Here is a 24012-nt window from a genome sequence, read left to right as displayed (position 1 = left end):
AGTCTCTGAAAAAGTGTATCCCTAAAATATATTTAATGTTCTGTTCTAAGTAAATGAATAGCCCGTGATTCTACTGATTGAAAAGTTCTCAAGTTAGGGTACAAGATGCAGTGGAATCAAGTAATTTTAAAAGTTGCCACACGGAGCTCGCGTAACACCCAGCTTAAGACAGCATGCACTTCATATTTTTCAGTTGTTCACTCAACCGATAGCTGGATTCAGCACATCGCTAGTGGAGACCTGAAAGAAAATGGCGATAGAATTTTTTTGGTGTTGATTTGTTTATTATCCGTTCGTCTTTGATTGTTCAATGAAAAGCCCTAAAAATTAGCCAACTGCTGGTGAAAAATGTACAACTAGAGTGTGTGTCGTGTGCGCGAGAGTGTGTAGTAGCTCAGTAGCTCCGCGATGATTAGCGCAATGGACAATTTCGACAACAGATCGTACGGAGCCATTTCAAAGGGGCGAAGTGAATTCTCAATGCCAGGTAAACAGCAGATACTTTTGCTTGCCCGAAGGATATTGCCTAGCATGAACAGAATACGAATATTTGTATCGATGATAATTTTATTAAGCTCCCAAATGGGGATACCCACAACTACAAAATAAGAGAAGCAACAAGCAACATTTGTATGTATGGACTTGTGTGCTAGGTGAAATGTTAGTGTGCATATGTATGTGTTCTCGTTTTTGGCCTTCATCAGAATTGAGTCCGAAGAGCTTTGGTAACGCTAATAAGCCAATTTGCACAATTAGCGAGCCATTGTGGTTTCGACAACCGAAAATTGTTTATTTATCGGCCTCAGCTTGTGACGTAGCCCACAAGATGCTTTCATCGCATCCCAAACAGCTCGTGCATGCACGTGTGTATGTGTGTTGGGTGCGTATGCCTGGAATGCTGCTCTGGTGTTTTTTTTTACTGTTGTTGCTGCGATACAATTTACAAAATGCCCAGAAACAAATATATGAATTATTATTGATTCGCCTCGTTCTTGCAGAACTTACACCGGAGCAGCAAAAACTGCTGATTGAGCTGCGACGCAAGAAGCAGGAACTTTTACTCGAAATACAGGTAATTGACCATCAATATATACATACATTTTTGATTTTGGAAACCACGATTTAAAAACATATTCGCATACACTAGTAGTACGTGATGTTGGGTGTTCTTTTGACGAGTTTTTGCCAGCTTCTTTTTGAGTCAGTTGGCGTCAAGGAGGGCTTGGCAGGCTTTGAATTTACTACAAGACACATTATACTTAAAATATATAAATTCTAATAAACCGATAAAGAAAAGGATAAAAAGTCTTTTTGGGGCTCAGAAAAATCCCTTATGTATGTAGCTGAAATTAATTTGGGAAATACTGCACTGACAACACTGGCAAATGATCGAAAGTAAATATCCCAAAAATCATCATATGTGCATATATATGTATTTATACCCTTTTATGAATACCTACAAGCGATACCAATTAAGTTTTGTTTCTACTTGGGTTGTTTTTAACGGCTTAATGCGGGAAGTCATGTGATCTGGCGGCTAGTGGCAATTTTAGCTATTTTATGTTGGTGTTGCGATCGTGACTAGTTTTCAATTCTGAAGACTTCTTTATGTTTAATATCAGAAGTTTTAAAATATATATATGTATTTTAGTGCTCATATCAGTGTACCTGAATACAATGACCATGTTTTTCACCCCCACGACGATTGAAAGAAAGCATTTGAAAATGAGTTTTTAACGACATACATATGTATAGGCAAAGACACTAGAATATTCTAGTGTCTTTGATAAAGGCTTCTCTGGTGTCATGTGCTCTGAAGTTGTAGGAGTGTGAAATTTTCAAGATAAACTAGAGGACTTTTCCAAATGTGGTAGAACTAAAGTTTCTTCTATCAAGCTATTTTGCGTTTGGATACGCTTCGTACAAGAACTATTACTGAAAAGCGTTCATTGTTCTGCATTGGTGAAGGAGTGTTTTTAGTTGCCTAATAACTTTCAAACGTTCATTTTTATAGCCTTGCATCAAAAGTTATGGAATTTCATGGACCAAACAGCTTTGAAATTGAAAATAAGAGAGCACGCCATAGACCAGTTTCTCGGCTAACAGATACCCTTTACGCGGGTAGTGGAATTGCGAACTAGTCTAACAAATGAATAAAAAGGTTTGAGAAAAGGTGTAGACTAAATGTTTTCAGTATTCCTATTAAAACGAACAAATATTAAAACATTTATAGAAAGTATGTTTGGTAGACGTGGCAAAACGTATTTTTATCGATATAGCATATCGATAGAAATTTACAAATTTAAATATCGAAACAACATAAACACAGTTATGGCTGTAGAATAATTTTTCAAATGAGATAGAACTAAAGTTTTCTTACTAAACATTTTCTTGCTGATAGAGGACCCGACAAAAAATGTTATTTCTAAAAAATTCTCAAAATACAAAGGTGTCAATAATTTTTAGCAAGAACTTCTTAATATTTTTTGTGGTTGATGTTACACCTCACCAGCCTCATTACAAGTTGTTACTTGTACTTGGACTGCCGTACACAAAGATAATTTTGGTAGTATATTTAAAGTCTTGTCAAGACATAATGTTATTTGGAAATCGAGTGATATACAAATACAGGTCATCACAAAATAAAAAAAAAGGTTTGGTCAGCCGAAACCAACAAACCTTTAATCCAGTCCCTTTGGAATTCACTTAGAATATTAAAGTCATCGCTCCTGTGACGATCGGTTCGCCAGAACAAGAAAACTGCGTCTTCCAACAGCGAATGGACGATTTTTTCGCGTGCTATGATTGTGGTTCTTCGAGGTGTGCCAAGAATCGTGATCTAAAGGGCACGAATTTTTATTTATTGGCTTTTAAACAGTTGCCATTTTGTCATTGTACTGATACATATATACTATGTGCAAGTGCTTGTATCGTCAGTTTGTGAGAAAACGCAAAGGTGAATGTGCTGAAAAGTCATTTATAAATTTGTGTGTGTTCCGATTCTTTCAATTAAATTATTAATGGTTACAATAAACATTTGATGAAATTATTGAAAATATTAACATTTTTCTAGTGCGAGTCCTTGTTAACCGGCTTTATTTATTGATTATGATAAAACTTGATCTACCTTAATAATGTTAAAGTACTTTTAGTGTAAGGATAATGTGTTGTTAACCGTCAAAATTTTACTATGCACATCTGCACGTAAATGGAAATCTTGTAATATTTTTTTCTGATTCCACCAAATTCCCGTTGCTACACTTTTATTTTTTCTCCTAACTATTGGAATTTATTATTTTATTCTAGATATGCAATTGACACATCGTCCCCTACCTTTCTCTCTTTTGTTCCCCGACTGCCAGGAATAATAATTTTTAGCTCAGCGCAAAATTACCTATTTATTTTGTTCTACACATCCGATTCAGTTTTAATTTTTCGGCAATTAGCCGAGTTCAGCATTCGGGTTAACTTGGGTCAAGATATTTGGAAACGGAAACGCTGCATTACTTTTATATCCTAATATAGTTTTTCTAACAATTTATGTCATTAAATCTGTGTTATACCCTTTAGAATAATTAGTATATTTGTAATCAAAGCCTTTAAACTAATGGAATGCAATGTTTTGTGTTTACACTTTGAATGTGTCGTTTGTGTGCGCAGAAATTTCGAAAGGAAAATACGCAAACGTCTTCTTCGCTGCGTGCAATCTTCTGACTGAAATCAACAAAAATCACATTTCTGCGTATTTTGATTATGTTTATTATTTTTATTTATTTATATTTTTGTATGCCATAGGAAAGTCTTGGGAAATTGTGTGATAGACAAATATTTTCTAATTACTTTGATTTGTGTGACTCATAGCTGATAGTGCATTAAAGTAATAAGGCTGGATGTAGGTAAAACATTTTTTGATTTGAATGCGAGTGCACTTCTCTCCTTCGCCGTAGTTGCATCATGATAAGTTGCATCAAGCCAATGGCGCTAGTGCGCTGATAAGTTGCTGTTTTGGGCAAATATTCAAGCCGGGGGAAAGCACATATGTATGTATGTATGTATATATGTACATACATGCAGAAGTGCTGGGGGAATAATTTACAACTTTGTTGGGTAGCGATAGAAATTGGCAAGGAATTTTTTACGATGTTACAATTTTGTTTGCATATTGAAATATAATAAATATATAAAAAATATTGGACCGAAAAAAATAAAAAAAATTGTTGTAAGTGTGAGCGTGGCTGTTATCGTTGGTTTGTAAACGTTACTACTTGTTTAATCTCACTTTCTAGCTTCTATAGTTTCCGATTTCTAAGGTTCTGTTCGCCCATTTTATTTTCAAAAACGTTACGCCCGTCTTGCTCTTTTATACTCTTAAAGACACTTGTTGTGAGCGGCGTCGTTTTTAAGCACACAATTTGAAATGAGAACATTTTTCTCTCTTTAGTAGTAGGAGTAGTTTGCATCGAACTCTTATATGCAACTCCTATACGACCGAACCAAAACAACTTGTTCGAGGTCTCCCTCAGTCTGAGTCTGAGAGCCTTCGCAACATGTTGAGGTGACGGATACGGGACCGTCGGAGTGCGCGGCCTTTTAAACTAAACCTGAATATTAATTTCTTTGCTCTTTTCGTTCGCATTCTTTCCACTTCTCAAGTGCCAACAATTTAATGAATCACACACACAAAACGTGGAATGAAAAATATATTTTAGCACGCAGCTTCTGTTGTTTGTAGTGATGAAATTCCAAGGCTTTGCTGCAAAAATAATCTAATATTAATATTTAATAATAACCTTTGGTTTGTTTTCGCTGGCCATGTGTAATAAATAAGTTTGCTGATATGGAAATATTAAGAGCTAGCGGATAAAAGTGTCACCTTATCTTATCTTATTGTGTGTGCTGATAGTGGAAAAAACACGTCATTAAACTTTAAGAGAATAACTAATCATTTTTACCCAGAAGTCGCTTGACAGCGCAAAATGCAATAATTTGCAGACTGCCATTTGAATCATCGGAATATTCCATGTAAATATGCATACAAAAATTTCACCTCTTTATCTTGTCCAAGCAATTTACAAGTACAAAACAATGCGCGTCACTTATTACTCATGATATATGTATATATATAGATTGATATGTTCAAATGCCCGCTACACAACCAGACACATACATACTAATGTATTTTGTTTTTCTCATTCTTTGTGTGTTGACAATGTGAATCTTCAATCCGTGATGTCGCTACTGTGTAATTTATCTGTACATACAACTCGTTTTGTTCGCTGATTTGATGGCAACCGGTTTTTCCCAAGTTCACGTTCTTGTCTGTTTTTTGGAAATGGACTCACAAAGGATAAAAATCAAACAAATTAAAACATTTTTTAAAAGTGTGGGCGTGGTAGTTTAAATTGTTGGCAGTTTTGAAAGAAAATAACGTTTCTAGAACGTTTGCATACATAGTCCCAACTTTCTTGCTATTCTAGTTCCCGAGATCACAGCGTTATACGCACAGACAGACAGTCATGGTCGAATAGCCTCGGCTAGTGATCCTAATCAAGAATAAACATACATATATACTTTAAAGCAGTCGTTTCCTCGCAAATATGTATAATGGCAAGTAATGTAAGCCTCATGATCATTTATAGTGTCCATGTGCGCCAGAGCGTCGTCACAGAAATTAATGTAAATTTTAAACGCATTTAGGCTTACTAAGATATACATACTTTGATTCAGCTAAAAAAATTTAATAATACCTTGGGAATGTGAATGGTAGAGCACAGTGGTTCATCAATTATGATTTGGGGCACATTTTCATAATATAGAGTCAAAACCATCCCAGATTGTTATCTACAGCTGTGTTCATATAAATAGCAGTGCTTGGGACCTGCGAGCTTAGGATAAAAAATTCCAATGATTTTCAGTTTTAATGGACATTTTTTTTTCATAATATCATTAGCTATTTAATTTCATGCAATTCAACAAATGTTTAATTTTTAGTTCTTCAATAGTTTCGAAAATATAGATTAAAACAACATAATAGTCAGAAATTCTGGTGTTCACTGAAATAGCAATGCTATAAAATAATACTAACAAAATTCAACTTTACCTAGAACGAACTTAGTATTTCTTTTTTAATGTGTTAATCAGAGCCTAATACTCGGTTCGATAGCCTTTGTTAGCCAGCACAACCTTACATCCACGCGGCATTGAGTCCACCAGGTCCTGCCAACGTTTGGGGGGAATTTTTGACTATGCATCCGGCACAACTTGCCAAATCTGAGCCTTAGACGTCGGTGAGTTCTTCGACACATATTGTTTAACGTGTGGGGGGAGGTTTTCAATCGGGTTTAAATCGGAAGATGGTGCTGGCCACGGCATTACATCTATTCTATTTTGGGTGAACCAATTCTTAGCCGATTTGCTCGTGTGTTTTGGATCATTATCCTGTTGGAATAACCATTTTAAGGACATAATATATTAAGAATATGACAGTAAGACATCACTAAGTATGTTGACATACTTAGTTGGCGTTTTGGTCTATAATACCATAACTCATATGTTATGGAATCATACCATTGCACTGTGGTCCTGAATTCGAATTTTTTGGCATAAAGTCTAAAAATAAAGCTACAGGATTGAAACTTTGTACATTTTGTTGTTAAATCGCAAATAGTTTGTACAATTTGGAGTCCGTGCGACCACGCCCTCTTTTGCCTCCCATATTAACTACTGGTATGACTCAGGAGTCAACGAAATTTTATTGTTTTTTAAATATAATAAATGTGTATAGATATATTGTTTTATGAATAATCGCCCTCTTCTTCTTCTAGTTCTACATTATAAATTTCCGAATCTGAACTCGAATCAAAATCAGAATGTGAATCCAATATTTTGTCTGATTTATCAGGTTTAAAATCAGATTGTATTTTCAAAAGACTTATACTGCCTTCGGTAGTGGTGTTTTCCTATTTTTTCAGTCTCCTTCTTTTAAACAAATTGTTGATAATAGTGGGTCCGAGGAATCAATCGCTCTGTGGAAAATATCACTCATCGTATTGATTCGACTATTTTTCCTGGCATGTAATAGTCGGTCCCTTTTGTAAAGTTTATTTCGGGCTTCATTCGCATTTTCGCCTAGGCATCCAAGTAGAGCCAACGCGGAATTATTGATTTGAAATCCGCGGACAAGTACTTTATGGATCGTTGGTGATATAGAGACTTTGTAATAGTACTTGAGCAGTATTTTCCATTACTTCTATACCCTCTGGTCGGCTCTGTAATTTTGCTTCGATCACTTCATTATAGGGCGGATATATGTCGCTGTTATGGCTTTTATTTAAAAGCCTGGTGCTTATATATTGCTGTGCTGTCTTTGAGTTTTCAAAATCACTAACAAGAATTGTTATCTTACACGCCATCCTTTTAGTATGTTTGACAATATATGTATATCGGTCTAGTTGTCTGTTACACTCGGGCAGTTTTCTTTTAATGAATAATTCAAAATGCACTATTTTTTGTCAATCTTTTCTGTCTTTTCGATTCCAGATTATTGTTGTTGATTGCGGAATAAACGTAATCTGAAACATAATTTATTTGCCTATTTTTACGCCTCCAACTGTCCAGGAGGTCGCTGTCTGAACTCGAACTTGCATATTATATAAAATAAAATTGTTAGAAAACGAGCCAAAATGAACAAAAGATATTACTTTACCGTCAAAGACAATAGTTAAAGGTACAATATGACGTTTTTATCTTTTGTCAGAAAATTAGTTATACTCCACGAAACTCAGGGGACACTTTAGAATTATCTGTTAAAATACACATAAATTGGATGTTACACAACACAAAAACAGTACAACTACACATATATTAACTATATACGTTGCAATACAATGCATTGTATAAAAACAAGCCCATACCAGGATTTTAGGTCCACCATGATTGAAAGTCTTGAGTGTGTGTTTTGGGTGGTACTCCGTTTTTGGATGTCTTCAGATATACTGTAGTGAAGCAGTTCCACCAAATAGAACTATTTTTGACCCACCAGTCCAAAGGATATTACGTCATCTGGGGACTGACCAGTTAAGATAGGTTTAAGCAAAGCTTAACCTTGCCTTAATATGCCTTGGGCTAAGTAGGGGAACATTTCGTGGACTCCTCGCACTTAAATTTTGATTCAGTAGTCATCTCTGAATAGTAACGTCGCTGATTCCCCAGTTCAGCTCAGACATTATGTCCCTAAAGGATGCAAAAGGATAGACTGCTGTAACGAACTATGCGTCGATCCTCTATATCTGTGGTTTTACGTATGGTACCACAGTTTTCGGGCTTCCATTCATATTTAATGGCATTGGATATCATTTTGGCAGAACATTCAAGGGTTTTTTTAATGTCCTTATATGTTTTTCCGTCCTTTCTTAGCTTAAGAATTAACATTCTTTTCTCCTGGGAGCCTCTACCCGCTAAGATATATATTTATTTATTTATTTTTTTTTATTTGATTGCTCTTTTAAATATGCGAATTAACTTAACCAAACTAACTTTTTAGAAAATATTGGACAAAACCAGACACTGATATTTTTATGAACAGCCTAAAAATAGTGAATTTGCTCAGGAATGTAAATATAAATAGGATAACATGAATAACAAACGGGATTTTCTTTTGTTTCATATTTACACATTCCATTTTGCAAAAATAAGTAAAATAAAAAGTCGATTCAGAAAAGAGACATGGAAAAATACCTTTTTATTTATTAGTTTCCCTTGCACTGTTATTTTTATGAACACAGCTGTATTTATCAAAATTTTGAAAGTGATGTCTAAACTGAGACTTGTTTAGACGTTTCAACAGGTCAATATTCCAAAAATTTCCACTTAACTTGCCAAACATTGCTGTGCCTCCAATCCAGTCGATGCCATGGAGTGGTGATAGTGCACCCAATCTTTGATTTCAAGCAAAGGAGCAGTTCGTCCTCTAATAAAAACCAAAGACATTAAACAAACCCTTAAATATATTATGACTGTGATGATTTAAGATTCACTACTACTAGTTTCTGTCCTATTTAACATATTTTTTTATATATTTATGTAAATTTGGAGATATTTTTTTTATCATTGTTCACATCCAAGTCGATGTAGTCATTTCCTTCCGTTTTTACACAAACTTGCCTTAGATTAAAAGCTATCTGCATGAAAGTTTCTTAAAAGTCTACTTCTTATTGCTGATAGTTCATGCTGAATCTAAGCACAATACCATATAGCTTCGATAGGAATATTAAAAAAATGGATGGGAAAAATTAAGGCCGATGTGTCTGATGGTATACACAAGTTTTTTGACAACATACATATAATTTATGTTTTATATTTTTATATATAAAAATAAAATGACTGAATTAAAAAAAAAAAGATAATATAGTTTCCTTATACCCGTAGAGTAAAAGGGTATATTCGATTCGTTGAAAAGTATGTAACATGCAGAAGGAAACGATTCCGACCATATAAGGGATATATATTCTTGTCAGTCCGTGTGAACGTCTCGATCAGATTCTAGAGACAAAGACGCAGCACAAGTTTGTTGACCCATGTTGCCACGTCCACTCTAACGCCCAGTTTATAATTCTAGCCAATTTTATCGGTATACCGAAAAACTTTGTTTTTTATTAGAAAGTGGTTTTTTTCGGTACACAACATTCGTTTTCGTTTTATAATTTCTTCAAGGCTTTATAAGCTTCTGCTTGCCGAAGCAACTTTCTTATGGTGGCTTCCTTTTTGTTTTTTGAACGCGAGCCTGCCAACAAAGCATGCCAAAAACACTCAGACCGACCGGTCAGGAAAAGGGAATGGTGAGGTTAAAAGTCCCCTGGTGTTGCAAACATTTTTGCTCTCCTCGGTAATGGTGCCAAGAATGTAAACGGCGCGCTCGGCCAGCCTGTGTCTATGTCTATTTTGGGCCATTGTACAGTACTCAGCCTGTATTCTGGCAGTTTTGTACATCTAACCTAAAATAGGCGGGAGTGTGAATTGTGCGACGAGTGAACTTTGATTTTCACCGATTAAAGGGAAAACCGAAAATAATACTTGCCTTTTGGGTTGACAGTGGAGTTATGCTACCGCAATCTAGACATGACTCTTGCGGAAACGTTGGTTTGCTTAATCGCTAATCTTATCTTCGTTTTTATAATATAAACTAAATATTTTGTTATGCAGGTGACTGCAGGAAGTACACAATAAAAAGGTTTCTCGGTAATACAAAGACAGGAAAATTGCAAATGCTATAGTTTTATTGAAACTCTTAAGTAGAAAATTTGAGTTCCACGACTATCAGATACCCGTGACTCCGCTAGTGTGAATGCGAAAGCGAAATTGTATATTTTTTCTGGGATATCGATAGATATGGGGCAATAAAATAAGGAAATGAGAGTGGGCGTGACGAAGTTTTTTGCAAATAGATAGAAATTTAGAAGACTAATAAAAATGTGAAAAAATATAAACACATTTTTCAAAAGTGTGGGCGTGGCATTTGTGTGCGGCTTGTGGACGTTAGAGTGGGCAATATGGGTCAACAAACTTGACCTGCGGCTTCGTCTCTAGAATCTGTAGGCTGAATGTCAACCTTCTAGTCCCTGAGATCTCGACGTTCATGCAGACGGGCAGACGGATATGGCAAAATCGACTCGTCTATTGATACTGATCAAGAATATATATATACTTTATATAGTCGGAAACGCTTTCTTCTGCCTGTTACATACCTTTCAACGAATCTAGTGAACGAGTAACGGGTAATAAACGTTGTCAAAAATGTTCTCTTGCGTTTTTTTTTTTATGTATATATGTATAAAATATTTTAAATCTGTATTCACAGAAACTGCTATGTAGCTGGCTTACTTAAGACTAAGGAGCCAATACAAAAATTTCCAAAGCAGAAAATAGTTTTGAAATGTGTAAACTGAATGTACCTGGCAAATAGTCCAATCAAAAACATTAACGTGTTATCATCGGCAGTTGGAGTATATTACTATGTATTTTATCTAAATACATTTTACCACCTCTGTACGTAGAGTGAAACATCCATAACTTGCCTCCTTAAAGGGAAAGAAGCAACTAAGTGTAGTTTTTTTTTGTTTTTTACAATGATCACATTCGGTTTTGTGTGTCTGTTCTCTTCTACGGAAACTATTTCAAATTGCATACGGCTCTTTTCGGAAAGAGAGAATAACAGGGCATTAATTGTCAAAAAGCTTAAGCAATTCGATTACATTGTGTTGAAGTGCCCCTTGTTTCCTCAGTTAATTCTGTCCCTGGTCGCAGGGTCCCTTATTTGAGCGAAAATAATATCATTTAAAATTAAATGAAATTACATATGTATATCCATTTCTCTTTCCTAATATAAATATACAAATACAAAGTTTACGAATAGAAATATACAAATCTACTAATTACGATACATTAAATATTTTATATTATCTTGTTTTTTGTTCGACTGACTCTGGTCCACTGTAAACCTCACTTTTTCTATTGTCCTGCTAAAAGTAAATGGTCCAAATAAGAACATTGACGTCTTATCATAGCAAGTTTGAAACTCAGCATAAACAGTAAAATTTTCAGATCTTGCGAACTATAATTGTTAATTGGCTTGACTATAACAAGTTCAGTATTCGCTACTTACATGTGTACTTATGATGAGTGACATCTATTAAGTACTTACGTAGCATAGGCGAAGGCATGTTACAATTCTGACAATTCTGTATGAGGTAATCACAACTTTAAATAATAAACGTTGTTCAAGATGCACTTAGAAAAATCACGTGTCATGACATCAACTTACGTTTTCTTTTTTACCGATTGCAGATAATTAAATAAGTTAGCTAACTAAACTAGCTAAGATTTTTTGTATAATCTTAAATTTTAAAATTACTTCCTGTCCTTTTGCAATTAAAAATTACATATAGCGTTATCGAATTGGGAGTTTGTTAGTGTGATTTTAGTTGCAGATTATGCAAGAATGCAAGTTGGTTATTTGTTTACTTTTAAATTTAAAGGTTCATTTTGAGCTTATATACTCTCATTTGTCTGCTTTTGCTGTCTAGCGGAAACAGGTACAGGTACTAACTTGAAACTAACTTTGAAACTATGTAATGTGCATTTATACAAAAAACTAAACAAAAAAAAATTGCCCAACTCGTATTTGTTAATTTACCCTACACAATTGATAACCAATAAAAGGTAGTAGGGAAAGAAAGCTCAGAGGCTTTTACTGTACCCCGTTCGAAATAGCCGTTTTGTGTGTCAAGGGTTCTTTTAGGGTTTCGAGCGCTTTACTAAATCCACGCTTTTCATCCTAAAAGTCCTCGATTTCGGGTTTCCATTAAACCAAAGAAAGCATAGCTGCTTGGAATACGTAAATATAAATAATATAATAGTATTATAATATATAATATATATATATAAATAAAAGAAAGACAAAAATGGATTTGATGGTAACGAAGAAAAGAATTAGAATTAGAATTTTCATACTGAATTATGGTATAGTATAGTCATAAGAATACATATCTCTATAATAGGAGTATTGGTTCCTGGGAATAGGAATTACCCAGACCAACTGGCCTTGATCGTTGGTTATCCCAAAGGTAAACTCGCGACGCAGTACTGCTGTTCATGCTGCTCCTTCCAGGCCGTAATAATGCCAGACACTTCTTACGGTTTCCAAATCTAATACATATGCTTCAGAACAAACTTCGAACAAGCTGTCAACGTGGAAACAGCTGCCTTCGAAATGAAGATGTATTTTTTGTGAGGGAGCCAAACGAATGCGCTCCTGCTAGATATGCGCAGAAGGTCCCTGAGAATACGGCGTACAAATATAATCTCCAGGACCTACGCTGCACACATGTTGTGACTTTAATAAAAGACAATGGTTTCATGTTTTTTCTCTCCTAGTTAGGAAAATATTCAATTTATAAACAATTCGAGTTAAAATATAAGTAAAGAATTAAGGTATCTATTCCAGCAAACAGTAGTCAGGAAGCATTATGTAGAAACATGTAGAAAGATGTAGAAAGTCAGACAAAAGAACCAAGAATCAACCAACCAACGAAAATGGCAGAAATTCCACCAAAAAAATGGAATGGTAGATATTATAAAGGGAGGAGAAAACCGGTACCGGTTCGTATATTTTCCGAGTTCAAAAGACTTCGGCCAACAGCATTTGCAGACATCTCACGTCTAGAAAGATAGAAAACGACCAGCGGAAGCGGATGGCTGGGGACCGGGACGTACTACGATTATGTGGTCTTGCCTTGTCTCGACTCTTTGTCTTGGTATCACTTTCAAATGTAAAAATTCAAAACGTTTTCTGCAAAAATACGCAGAGATTTAAACATTTTTCGATAAAAGTTATTGAGCGTCAATATGGTCAAGTGCTAAATATATGTTATATTCGACTAACATATGTATATTCTACATCCATTAGTAATTAATTAATACAAAAATGAATTTTTCGTAGATGGTATCGTTGTATAATTTAGAAACTGGGCGCATATTTCAAGCATTAGCTAACACGCTTTCCAGTAAAATTCCGGTTTATCTAACTAATAGGTTCAGGTTTTGCCAAAATACTTTTTTCCACGCTTACTCTAACGCCCAAAATATCTTACATTTTTAACGGGGAATGCTGAATTTCCAACGCGTAGACGATTAAGCCTATCGAATTGACCTACATTGTTATGAATCGAGAAGTGCCAGAACAATAAGCTGTCAAAAACGGAGTGCGAAAGCGAAATACACAATTAGCAAATATATACAAAAACGGCTTTATAAGAAACACGACCTATTCAAAAGCGCAGTTGTTGTTTGGGAGTACCTGTTGCTACCACGTTGATACACTAAAAGCCTCAGAACATATTTAGGTATCTGCAAAAGGGCGCAGTCAGTCTCAGGTCGGTAATATTTATGTAGATTGGTCACAATACTCTCTAATTTCAGTGAAAAATACATAGCTGAACCCTTCCCCATTGCCATTTTAATGAGATGTGGGAAATGTCTGCAGAAAAAAAGTAAGCAAACGTGCCAACAGGTTGCTTTTGTAAGAATACACAAAACTAACGGAAATCAAGGTGCCTTTGGGTACAAAAGTAATACACTTGCCATCTCTGATCGCATTAATTTGATGTATGACTTTGTGATTGTGTCGATGAAATTGTCCAATAAACAATATACATTCGTTTAACCAAAGACACTAGAATATTCTAGGGTCTTTGGTTTAACCAGTGTTCACCAAGAAAGAATGCAGGAAGCATATCTTGAACCCACCCAGAACACCCAGACCATTGTTTTGAAGTAGCTTTGGTTCATAGATAGTGATCGCAATACTTTAGACTCTATTGTAATTTAAAGGATAAGCTGGCTTACCGAATGACGGTTAATTATTAAACAATGACAAATAACGTATTTGTTACCCAGCTAATGGAAGTGCGATAGAGATTGAGATATGCGAGCAGCAATAACACTGCTGTACTAAAGAGACTCTGAATGCTTTAGGTTGCCGTAAGGAGTTGGACCATTTCTTTTACTCTTAGTTTATTTTGGTAGGTTATTTAAATGCCATTTTTGCCTTACTAAATGATTATCGGGTATGAAAGCCAAAAACGCCGAATTGTACTTGTAAATTGACTACCTCAAGAAATTGGACCGAAAAGATTCTCTTAAACTTAGATCTATAAAATTTTCAGCGGGGCACCATGGAGAGGCATGCTTAAGTGCAGCATTTTTTTTCCGAGGAAGTGAGAAATTGTGCAAGAAGGATGGCATCCCTCCACCAGAAGCGTCCCAGCATAAGTAACTGGTTCTCCTCGCTTCGTCGGCAGCCCAAAAACAAGAAATGCTCCTCCGGCTTGGGAGGAAGTGAAAGTGTTGTCAGAAAGCAGCCGTTGCAAAGGAGCTGCCTTGACCTATCCACGACGCCGGTGAGTTGCGATGGTGTAAGTGTGGAGTTATTTCAATCGGAATTCCCTGAAAGTCGGCGAAGCAACAGCACTTTCTATGTCAACACCCGAAATGTATCGTCTGCCGCTTTTAAAGAAAATCGTTGGCCTCTAGGTGAAAGGGGCAGCCGTAGTGATAGTAGCCCTAGCAGCGTTTGCGTTCGATGCTCATGCAATTCTATAACGAAAAGAGGGGACAGAAATGAAAGCCCTACTATGGCCACGCCTAAGTCGGACATTGTGATCGCGCTGAAACCTCCACCCAAGCCCCGCTCCCCTTCCATTGCTCCCTACACTAGTGTGGCCACATATACTATCACGAAATTAGCGCCGGACAGCCCACCTCCCGCCAGCCCCACATTAAGCACCCAAACTGTAAATTGCAGCGATGTAACCACGAAAGTCACAGAGATACAGCGCCTACCCTGCGATGAACCCAACACGGAACTCTTAAGCAAGCGAACGGAGTACAAGCACACAACCATCACAACGACAACAAGAACGTTAATTGTGTCGCGACCCGTGGAACTGCTTTTAAATGAAAATGGCGAAATAATCGCAAGGCGATCCGCCCGCAAACCGCGCTCTAATTCCCTGGGTCGCATGCTTGACGTGGAGAATGAAATTGAAACTGGCGGGTTGTTTCTGGAAACGGATCTTAGTTCGAGAAACAGTTCACCGCTTACACCCGATATCGGCGAAATGCGCTTCATTGACGACAGCTCCAACTCACAAAGTGAGTCCGAGCGGAGCTCTAACATACACAAAACCAACAAATGTAATTCAAATAATAATAACAACGACAGCAAGCGAGAGAGCCAGCAATCGAATCTGTGCGAGAGTTGCCGCATGCTTCTCGAGCGAAATGACATCAATACTGAACAGAGTGACAATCTATTCATCCTCAGGCGACCATCAAAGGTATGCAAAGTGGGAGAACACCGATTTAGACTTCAGAATGTAAAACTTTAAAAATTGGCTATACTTTTTAATGCCATAACAAATGATTCTTCCAAAGACACCAGAATAACAAGATGCGTAACGCCATACGATTTTTTTGCACACGATTTTTTAGGGCCGGCTCTAGAGGTGTCTCCTGGCTCTTTTGAATTTTTGTTTAAGAGCGAGAGAGCGGAGCGCTCTACAGCCATCAGCTCTCTTCTACGCAACAGTGACAGACGACAACTGTGCACGCGTATGCTCGTGCATTGTAAATTTGACAAAATATAAATAACTTTACAAGTTCTTAGACTTTAATTCTATATTATTTTTTATTAAATGGTACCATGTAAAGTATTCTTGTTTTGAATTGCTTAAGGCAATGATATTATTTTTTGAATAAACCTTGAAAAAAATAATAGCCGAAATTATATACATAATATCACAAAATAAATTTAAAATTAGACTATATTAGAATAATTGTCATTAGACAGAGTATTCAGCTTGCGACGTGTGAAAAATTAGAGTAGACTTCGATTCTTAGGTGCTTATGACCGCACTTCGTGCCTCATTTTTAATTATTTTCAAAATATTATTCTAATGTCTTTGGTACTACTATGTCAAACTTTGAATTAAAATAAATAATAAATTACATGCCCCCATAACCACATGTTACAGTGGTTAAGGAAAGTGTAAAAAACATTCGATAGTACATCGTTAAGAACATATAGATCAAGCCTCTATTTTTATGGTCTTAAAACGTTTGATTTCAGGAAATTATAAAAGCTAGAAGGTTGAGATTCAGCATACAGATTCTAGAGACAAAGACGCACCGCCAGTTTGTTGACCCATCTTGCCACGCTGTGTTGTGTTGATATTTTTTCATATTTTTATTAGTATTGTAAATTTCTATCGATTTGCATCGATTCCCACGCCCACTCTAACGCCATAAAACTGCTACGCCCACATTTTTGAAAAATCGTTGGATATTTTTTCATTATTTTATTAGTCGGGGAACTCAACTATGGCATTCTCCCTTTTTTTTATTTTACTTCATCCGGCGACACTTGCACATTATGAAAAACATTTTACATTCATTAACTTTGAATTGCCTAGTTATATCTAAATTTCATTAAAAATATTATTATAATTTGTACAATTTTGATTATATAATTTCAGCAAATTAAAGATGAGTTGTGCGAGGTTGTATCAGAAATGGAGGCGCTGGATGTGCCCGAAGACTGCAAGCATTCCAATAAAGATAAACAGATGTCCATTGGCCGTAAAAAGTTTAACATGGACCCAAAAAAAGGTAAATAAATGGTTGCAAACTAACCAACATTATTTCGAATTAGTTGTCGGGATTTAGGCTTGTTTCGTCAATAAGTTGTTTTCAAGTCTGGATTAACGCATTCGTAAATATGTTACTGGTTTTTATTTAGCTATTCAACATTAATCTACGTGTTAAACCGGTATCTCTTATGTCACGAATGCTAAAGTTCGATGCAAATGTGCCATTTATATCACCTTGTGTAGGGTGGCAGTTGTTAATTGTGGAGTTAATAATTTATATTAGCTTAAATAAATTATTAAAAAGAGTAAAAGAGTATAGTATTCATTGATAAGTAATAAGATTCATGATAAGTAAGATTTATTGACCATATAAAGTATATATATTCTTAATGTGGGATCAATAGCCGAGTCGATCTAGCCAGTTCCGTCTGTCCGTATGAACGGTTAGATCTTAGGATCTGTAAAAGCTAGAAGGTTGAGATTCAGCCTACAGATTGTAGAGACAAGGACTCGGCTCAAAGGGCCATGAAGCCACACCGTAACGCCCAAAAACCGCACAAGACTGCCACATTTTTGAAAAATGTTTTGTAATTTTTTCATGTTTCTATTAGTCTTGTAAATTTCTATCTATGTAACGTCCAAACCTGCCACGACCTCACTTTTGAAAAATATTTTGATCTTTTTCATATTTTTATTAGTATTTCTATTGATTTGATAAAAACCCGTTTTACCACGCCCACTTTAAATGAAAATATACATTGCTATTCTTTTTTGCTTTGTTACTAGTCTAGAGAGAACTCTATAGACGAGTTACTCGAATAGTGGGATTGCAAATAAGAAATTTAAAAATATATTTTGACAATCGGTGGAAATTAGCAAAAAAAAATTAAGTTAAAAAATTGGAAATCGAGTTGCCCGACTATCATTTACCCGTTACTCAGCAACTAGGAATGCGAACGCGAAATTTTATAATTTTTCTGGGATATCGATAGATATTACGACGTTCATATGGACAGACGGACATGGCTAGATCGACTCGGCTATTGATCACATATACTTTATGTAGTCGGAAACGCTTCCTTCTGCCTGTTTCATACATTTCAACGAATTTCAACCCTTTTACTTTACGAGTAACTCGTATAGTTACAAAAATTGTAGAACACTCACTTTGGGAGGAGCTGACAACTCTACTTTCTCCACTAATCTCAATTTTATAGCTTTAATAGTTCCTGAGGAGTTGACGTTTATACGGACGAACAGACAAGCGGACATGGGAGGATCGACTTTGCTATCAAATTATAGGGCCGGAAACGCTTTTCTCGGTTGGATACATTCCAACGAATCTAGTATACCCCTTACTATACGATTTACGGATATATGCAGTTAGTTAACTTATATTTTAATATTTTTACAATTTTGTCTTACTTTTTTAGGCATTGAGTATCTCGTTGAAAACAGGCTGCTACGTCATGATCCCCAGGACGTTGCCCACTTTCTCTATAAGGGAGAGGGACTGAATAAAACAGCCATTGGTAAATTATTGCAAATAACAGTTATTGATTCCCTACGCCCTACGGCCTTCGATACGAAAAAAACTTTAAAAATATACTTATTTCTAGGCGATTACCTCGGCGAAAAAAACGATTTTAATGAAGATGTGCTCAAGGCTTTTGTGGCGCTTCACGATTTCACCAATCTCATTCTAGTACAAGCACTCAGGTAGGTGCCCGACAACCACATTATTACCACAATCGCTAATAGCATTGTTTCTCTCTTCGTTTTCCTTGCTACAGACAATTTCTGTGGTCGTTTCGCCTGCCCGGCGAGGCACAAAAGATCGATCGCATGATGGAGACCTTCGCACAGCGCTACTGTCAACTAAATCCAGATATATTCACCAACACGGACACATGCTATGTGCTCAGCTTCGCAATTATAATGCTAAATACCTCACTACACAATCCATCTGTAAGCACTTTAATATGTTTGGATACAAGAATAACTTGTTTATTTCAAATCTTAAAAATTCGGATATCATCATTTTGACTGAGTCGCAGTAAAGAGTAAAAAAAGCAGAACATTTACTCCACTATATTTTTTTCAAATTCAGGTTTATATCAGGAATATAGCTTTTTATACCCTTGCCGAGTATATTGAATATATTTAGGAGTTTGGCATTGGCAACCAATAACGTATTTTATTCTTTTCCAGTATTAACAACCGAGTTGATATATGTAAAAATGTCGTCTATTCGTCCTTATTTTCTAAAATTCCCCAAATCCTTTTTCAATTGCAGTTGTCCAGGAATTGTTTTTTTTTAAACAATTTTTTTGGTTGTTCCTATAGGAACCGTCGGTTCGTATTTATAAAATTTAGTCTAGACTTCTTTTTTATGTTCTTTTTTTTTTGTAAATTTTATTAATTGAATTCAACAAGCTGCCACATAGGTAGCAGTTTACCAGGTTTTACATAAAATTTTACAGCATAGGCATACCAATATATACATTACTTTACAAATTAAGCTACTCTAACAATATTAAATTTATTTGTTTTCCATGAACAAATAATTTTAATAATCTCGCATTGGTCCTCAATACATCGCCTATCTTTGGAATATTAAGATCTCTTTCTATATCTCTGGTTCTCATGTACCAGGGGGAGTTACATAGTGATTTAACTACTTTACTTTGAGCAACTCTTATTTTATTCAGATTAGTTCTGGCCGTAATTCCGTATATTTGCAACGCATGCTTCCAAATTGGGGTCAAGATGGATTTATACAGGCGAACTTTATTTGCCAATGAGAGTTTGTTTCTCGGCGATAAGAGTCACGACATTTTTGCAGCCTTTGAAAGTACTGCTTGCTTGATCATAGTCGCATGCATTTGAAACGTTAGTCCTCTGTCCAAAATCACCCCGAGGTATTTGTAGAAGGTCTCGTGTCGAAGTGTTGTCGCCATCGACAACCATCGATGTCGCCATCGACAACCACACTGAACTGTCTGTTCGATAGAAAGCTTTTGATAAGAAGAAATAGCTGTGGCGTCAAAATGGTCTTAAGCTTACTTAGAAGACCATCATGCCAAACTCTATCAAAGGCTTGTTGTATATCCATGAATACAGCTGTTGTATACATCTTGTCCTCCATTGCCTCCAGAGCAAAGTTTGTCAATCGGTGTAGCTGTTCTGGAGTGCCATGACTTTTTCGGAAACCGAACTGCCACATTGGAATAGCTTGACTCACGCTTGGAAGTTTGAGGATGCGTTCTAGTATTACCCTTTCTAACATTTTCCCTAGCGCGGGTAGAAGACTAATGGGCCTATATGCATCTACTTCAGTGGGTTGCTTTCCAGGAATCATGGTTATGATTGCTGATTTCCATTTGCTTGGAAAGTGTCCCAGCCTTAGAGCGCTATTGAACAATAGGACTAAGAAAAGTACAGCTTTGATGGGAAGGAGTTTGAGCATCCTGTTATCTAGGAGGTCCTCACCAGGCGATTTTTTAGGTTTGAGCTCTTTGTTAAGACGATTTGATAACCTTTTGTAAATGTTGTGGGCGCGTGCGTCTCCTGTTCTGGAAAATTCTCGCCTAGCTCATCGTTTGATGTATGAGAACTGAAGCGTTTTGTGGAAGTATACTGCGTCTACTCTAGGTAGGAGAAATTCTGCTTCCTGGTGTAGCAAGTGTCACAGCCACGTGAATTTTGTCCATGAACATCAGTATAGCATCTTCGATGTCTTCTGGATAATTTATATCCATGTTTAGGTTAATGCTTCTGTCTAGGACATTCCTAAATGTTTCGACAGAGGAGCCGGAAGCTAGTAAGGATTTCTTTCTGGATTTATATTGGGGAGTGTGCCTTAATGTTGCTACTATAAGTAGGTGGTCAGAAGATAAATCGTATTTTTTTTCAATTGAAAGTTTATTTATTGGCACCCCATTTACGATATAAAAGTCCAAAGCTGTTGGCGTCAGTCTAGTGTTAGATGAGTAAAAGGTAGGTTCACCTGTAGCTAGAACTTCGCTAGAACTAGTTATGATGGCCTCTTGTAGTCGTTTTCCTCGACTGCATACCCTTAGGTTGCCCCACCATTGGTGCTTAGCATTGTAATCCCCTCCTGCTATACACTTGGGGCCCAATGTGATCAGTCTCTTTTAGTCCAACGCTTATTTGGAGGAAGATACAGAGAAGCTATTTTGATAATACCACCATTCGTTGGTACATCGAGACTGGTGACTTGTAAATCAGTGCGCATTGTTGATTTATTTTGACTGTGGCGAATATTGGCTTTGATGAAGATTGCAGAACCGTCTTTTGCGGTGTTACTTGGATGATCGGCATAATATTGTTCATAGGAGTGTATACTTTTCATCCAGGGCGCATATGAGTTTCAATAATTAACATGATGTCTATAGAGTGGGCAATAAGAAAAAGTCGAAGTTCTTCATTCTTCTGTACATGATTTTTAAGTTTAAGACTATCATTTTTTAGAAATCAGAACGTGAACTAGATCACGAAAAGCTTTGTTGGGCTCAATTGTTTCCATGACTAATTTAAAAAGTTGATCCAATCTGGCGTTAATGTCCAAGATTGCCTTCTCGAGAGTGTCAAGGTTCCTGTTAGAGTTGTATTGTTCCTCAGTATTTAGAGTGAGTTTCTTAGCAGGAACGCTGTAGTTGTTTTCAGCTTTAGTTCTTGTTATCTCAGCATAGGAGACTCCATTTCTGACAGCTGACGACGACTTGTATTTTACATGGCGGATTTCATTATTTCTGTTAATGGTGTAGTTGGGTGGTCTAGGCCCTGGCTTTAATTTTTTACTCAATTCTATTCTGACTTTGCAGCCTTTAAAACTGCAGGGTGATTCTCCGAGCAGTTTGCACATACGTATTGATTGTTTAGGTGTGTCTCACATGATTTAGAACCGGTAGGATGCTCACCCGCACAATTCCCGCAAACTGGGCTTAAATGAACGCGATTGCGGGTGTGGCCAAAATGTTGGCAATTGTAACATTGAGCTATGTCCTTGTTGCGAGTAGCCTTCTCCACTGTAACCCTGTGCCTTCCAATACGGCTTACTTTTAGAGACTCGGCCACATTCGGAGTCGGCTTAAGATTTACAAAGAACAGATTTTGTCTAGTTTGTACGATAATGGCTTCTTCGTCGTCATTTCCACCAGCCAAGAGTACGTTGTTGTTGTTGAACAAACAAGGGAAGTGGTAACTGTATTAGTTACTGTTGAAGCAGAGCTGGTGTTACCAAGACTTCTTTGTGAAAGGCCAAAACAATCTTATTGCCTTGAGGCAATCATAGCTCGTATCTCTGCTGGAGTATGTCCAGCGATTTTCTTCATCGAATCGATTCAGCTCTTCCGAGAGCGGTGGACTAGAAGGTGTGTTTTTATCCAATTAATAAATAACTAAAATAACTCGAAAAAAATAGAAAACATTTTCTTATCTCACGCCGGCCTGTGCGTTAAAAAGTGAGAGACAAGTCACCAGCCTAATGGGCAGATGGGCCCAATGGGCACAAATTGCAAGTTTAACGCACCTTATCCACTGTTGTTTGTTGTTGTCCATATGCCGACTCTGCAAGACAGAGTCCAAAGTTTAGAATGCGTGCTGTTTTGCACAGCAACGACTGCAGGTTTGCGACTAAAGTTAAAGAGATTTATAATCTTATTATCGAAATTTTTATTCGATTTTGATCACCGAACTTTACTTCAATGCAAGCTACAATTCTGTTTTCAACAGGTTAAAGACAAACCCACCGTTGATCAATTCATATCGATGAATCGTGGCATCAACAACGGCGGAGATTTGCCCCGTGGCCTGCTGGAATCCCTTTACGAATCAATTCGAACAGAGCCATTTAAAATACCACAGGATGATGGCAATGATTTGATGCACACCTTCTTCAATCCCGACAAGGAGGGCTGGCTGTGGAAGCAAGGCGGCAGGTAAGTTGATAAATAATGCCAAGATGGTTGCCTAACCAACGAATTGCTTTTTCTCTTTTGGCTAAGATACAAATCGTGGAAACGACGTTGGTTTATTTTGAACGACAATTGCTTATACTATTTTGAATACACAACGGATAAGGAACCACGCGGCATTATACCGCTGGAGAATATATCGGTGCGCGAGATTCACGATCGCAGCAAACCGCACTGCTTTGAGCTGTTTGCGACGGGCGGTGCTGATATAATCAAGGCGTGCAAGACTGACTCTGAGGGCAAAGTAAGTATATAAGATAAAAAAAATGTACTGCTTAATTAGTTATATTTTCATATTTCAGGTGGTAGAGGGCAAGCATACGGTGTACCGCATGTCCGCTGCCACGGAGGAAGATCAACAGGAGTGGATCAAGCGTTTGACGCAGTCCATCAGCCATAATCCGTTTTATGACATCCTGGTACAAAGAAAAAAAAAGGCACTCAGCAAGAGTTAATACTAATAAGCAGCTCGGCGAATCTTTTGTCTTGGATCTCAGTGAAACTCTGCTACTCGCTTGTGTTGCTCTCTACCCCTATTTATACAAGTGCAAATGCATATACCAATTATATAGGTTGTGTTGTGAGAGTATTTCCATGTTGAACCAATGTTTTACCTTCCGCATTGGCACAATCCCAAATAATGTCTTTGTATTTTGTTTGATTGACTCGAAACAAGCCTTCACACGCCGACGCACTTTGTCTCTATTGTTGTGATATAACTTATTGAAAATTAGCATAACCAAAATTAAAATAATTTAAAATGTCGTAAAGTAGAAATACACATTTATTCACATTTCATTAGTGCAAAT

The 24012-nt window shown here is 36.7% G+C and overlaps 1 protein-coding gene across 4 annotated transcripts; it reads left to right on the top strand.

The window, feature by feature from the left end:
• Positions 1–198: 198 nt before the first annotated feature.
• On the top strand, positions 199–24012 carry LOC6733096 (cytohesin-1). 4 transcript variants are annotated; one of them, XM_016177965.3, is made up of 9 exons: positions 199–487; positions 999–1072; positions 17091–17223; positions 18638–18736; positions 18824–18923; positions 18998–19172; positions 22962–23167; positions 23234–23447; positions 23506–24012. In XM_016177965.3, exons 1-9 carry the CDS (start codon positions 409–411, stop codon positions 23656–23658), a joined length of 1233 nt encoding a protein of 410 aa, XP_016025811.1. In that variant the 5' UTR covers positions 199–408; the 3' UTR covers positions 23659–24012. The 4 variants fall into 4 exon arrangements, with proteins under 4 accessions (XP_016025811.1, XP_039146936.1, XP_039146935.1 ...); XM_039291001.2 differs by lacking the exons at positions 199–487; positions 999–1072 and adding exons at positions 4504–5022; positions 14721–15893; XM_016177966.3 differs by lacking the exons at positions 199–487; positions 999–1072 and adding exons at positions 4510–5022; positions 14721–14954.

The sequence above is a fragment of the Drosophila simulans genome, chromosome 2L (assembly GCF_016746395.2).
Source record: "Drosophila simulans strain w501 chromosome 2L, Prin_Dsim_3.1, whole genome shotgun sequence".
NCBI lineage: Eukaryota > Metazoa > Arthropoda > Insecta > Diptera > Drosophilidae > Drosophila > Drosophila simulans.
This window is presented reverse-complemented; position numbering and strand designations above follow the sequence as displayed.

What these genes read in the sequence shown, in the direction of transcription:
- LOC6733096 (XM_039291001.2), top strand. Translation starts at nt 14,793, where the DNA reads ATGGCATCCCTCCACCAGAAGCGTCCCAGCATAAGTAACTGGTTCTCC. An exon ending in TAACATGGACCCAAAAAAAG is followed by an intron (nt 17,224 to 18,637) that starts GTAAATAAATGG and finishes TTACTTTTTTAG; the next exon opens with GCATTGAGTATCTCGTTGAA. An exon ending in AGACTGACTCTGAGGGCAAA is followed by an intron (nt 23,448 to 23,505) that starts GTAAGTATATAA and finishes TTCATATTTCAG; the next exon opens with GTGGTAGAGGGCAAGCATAC.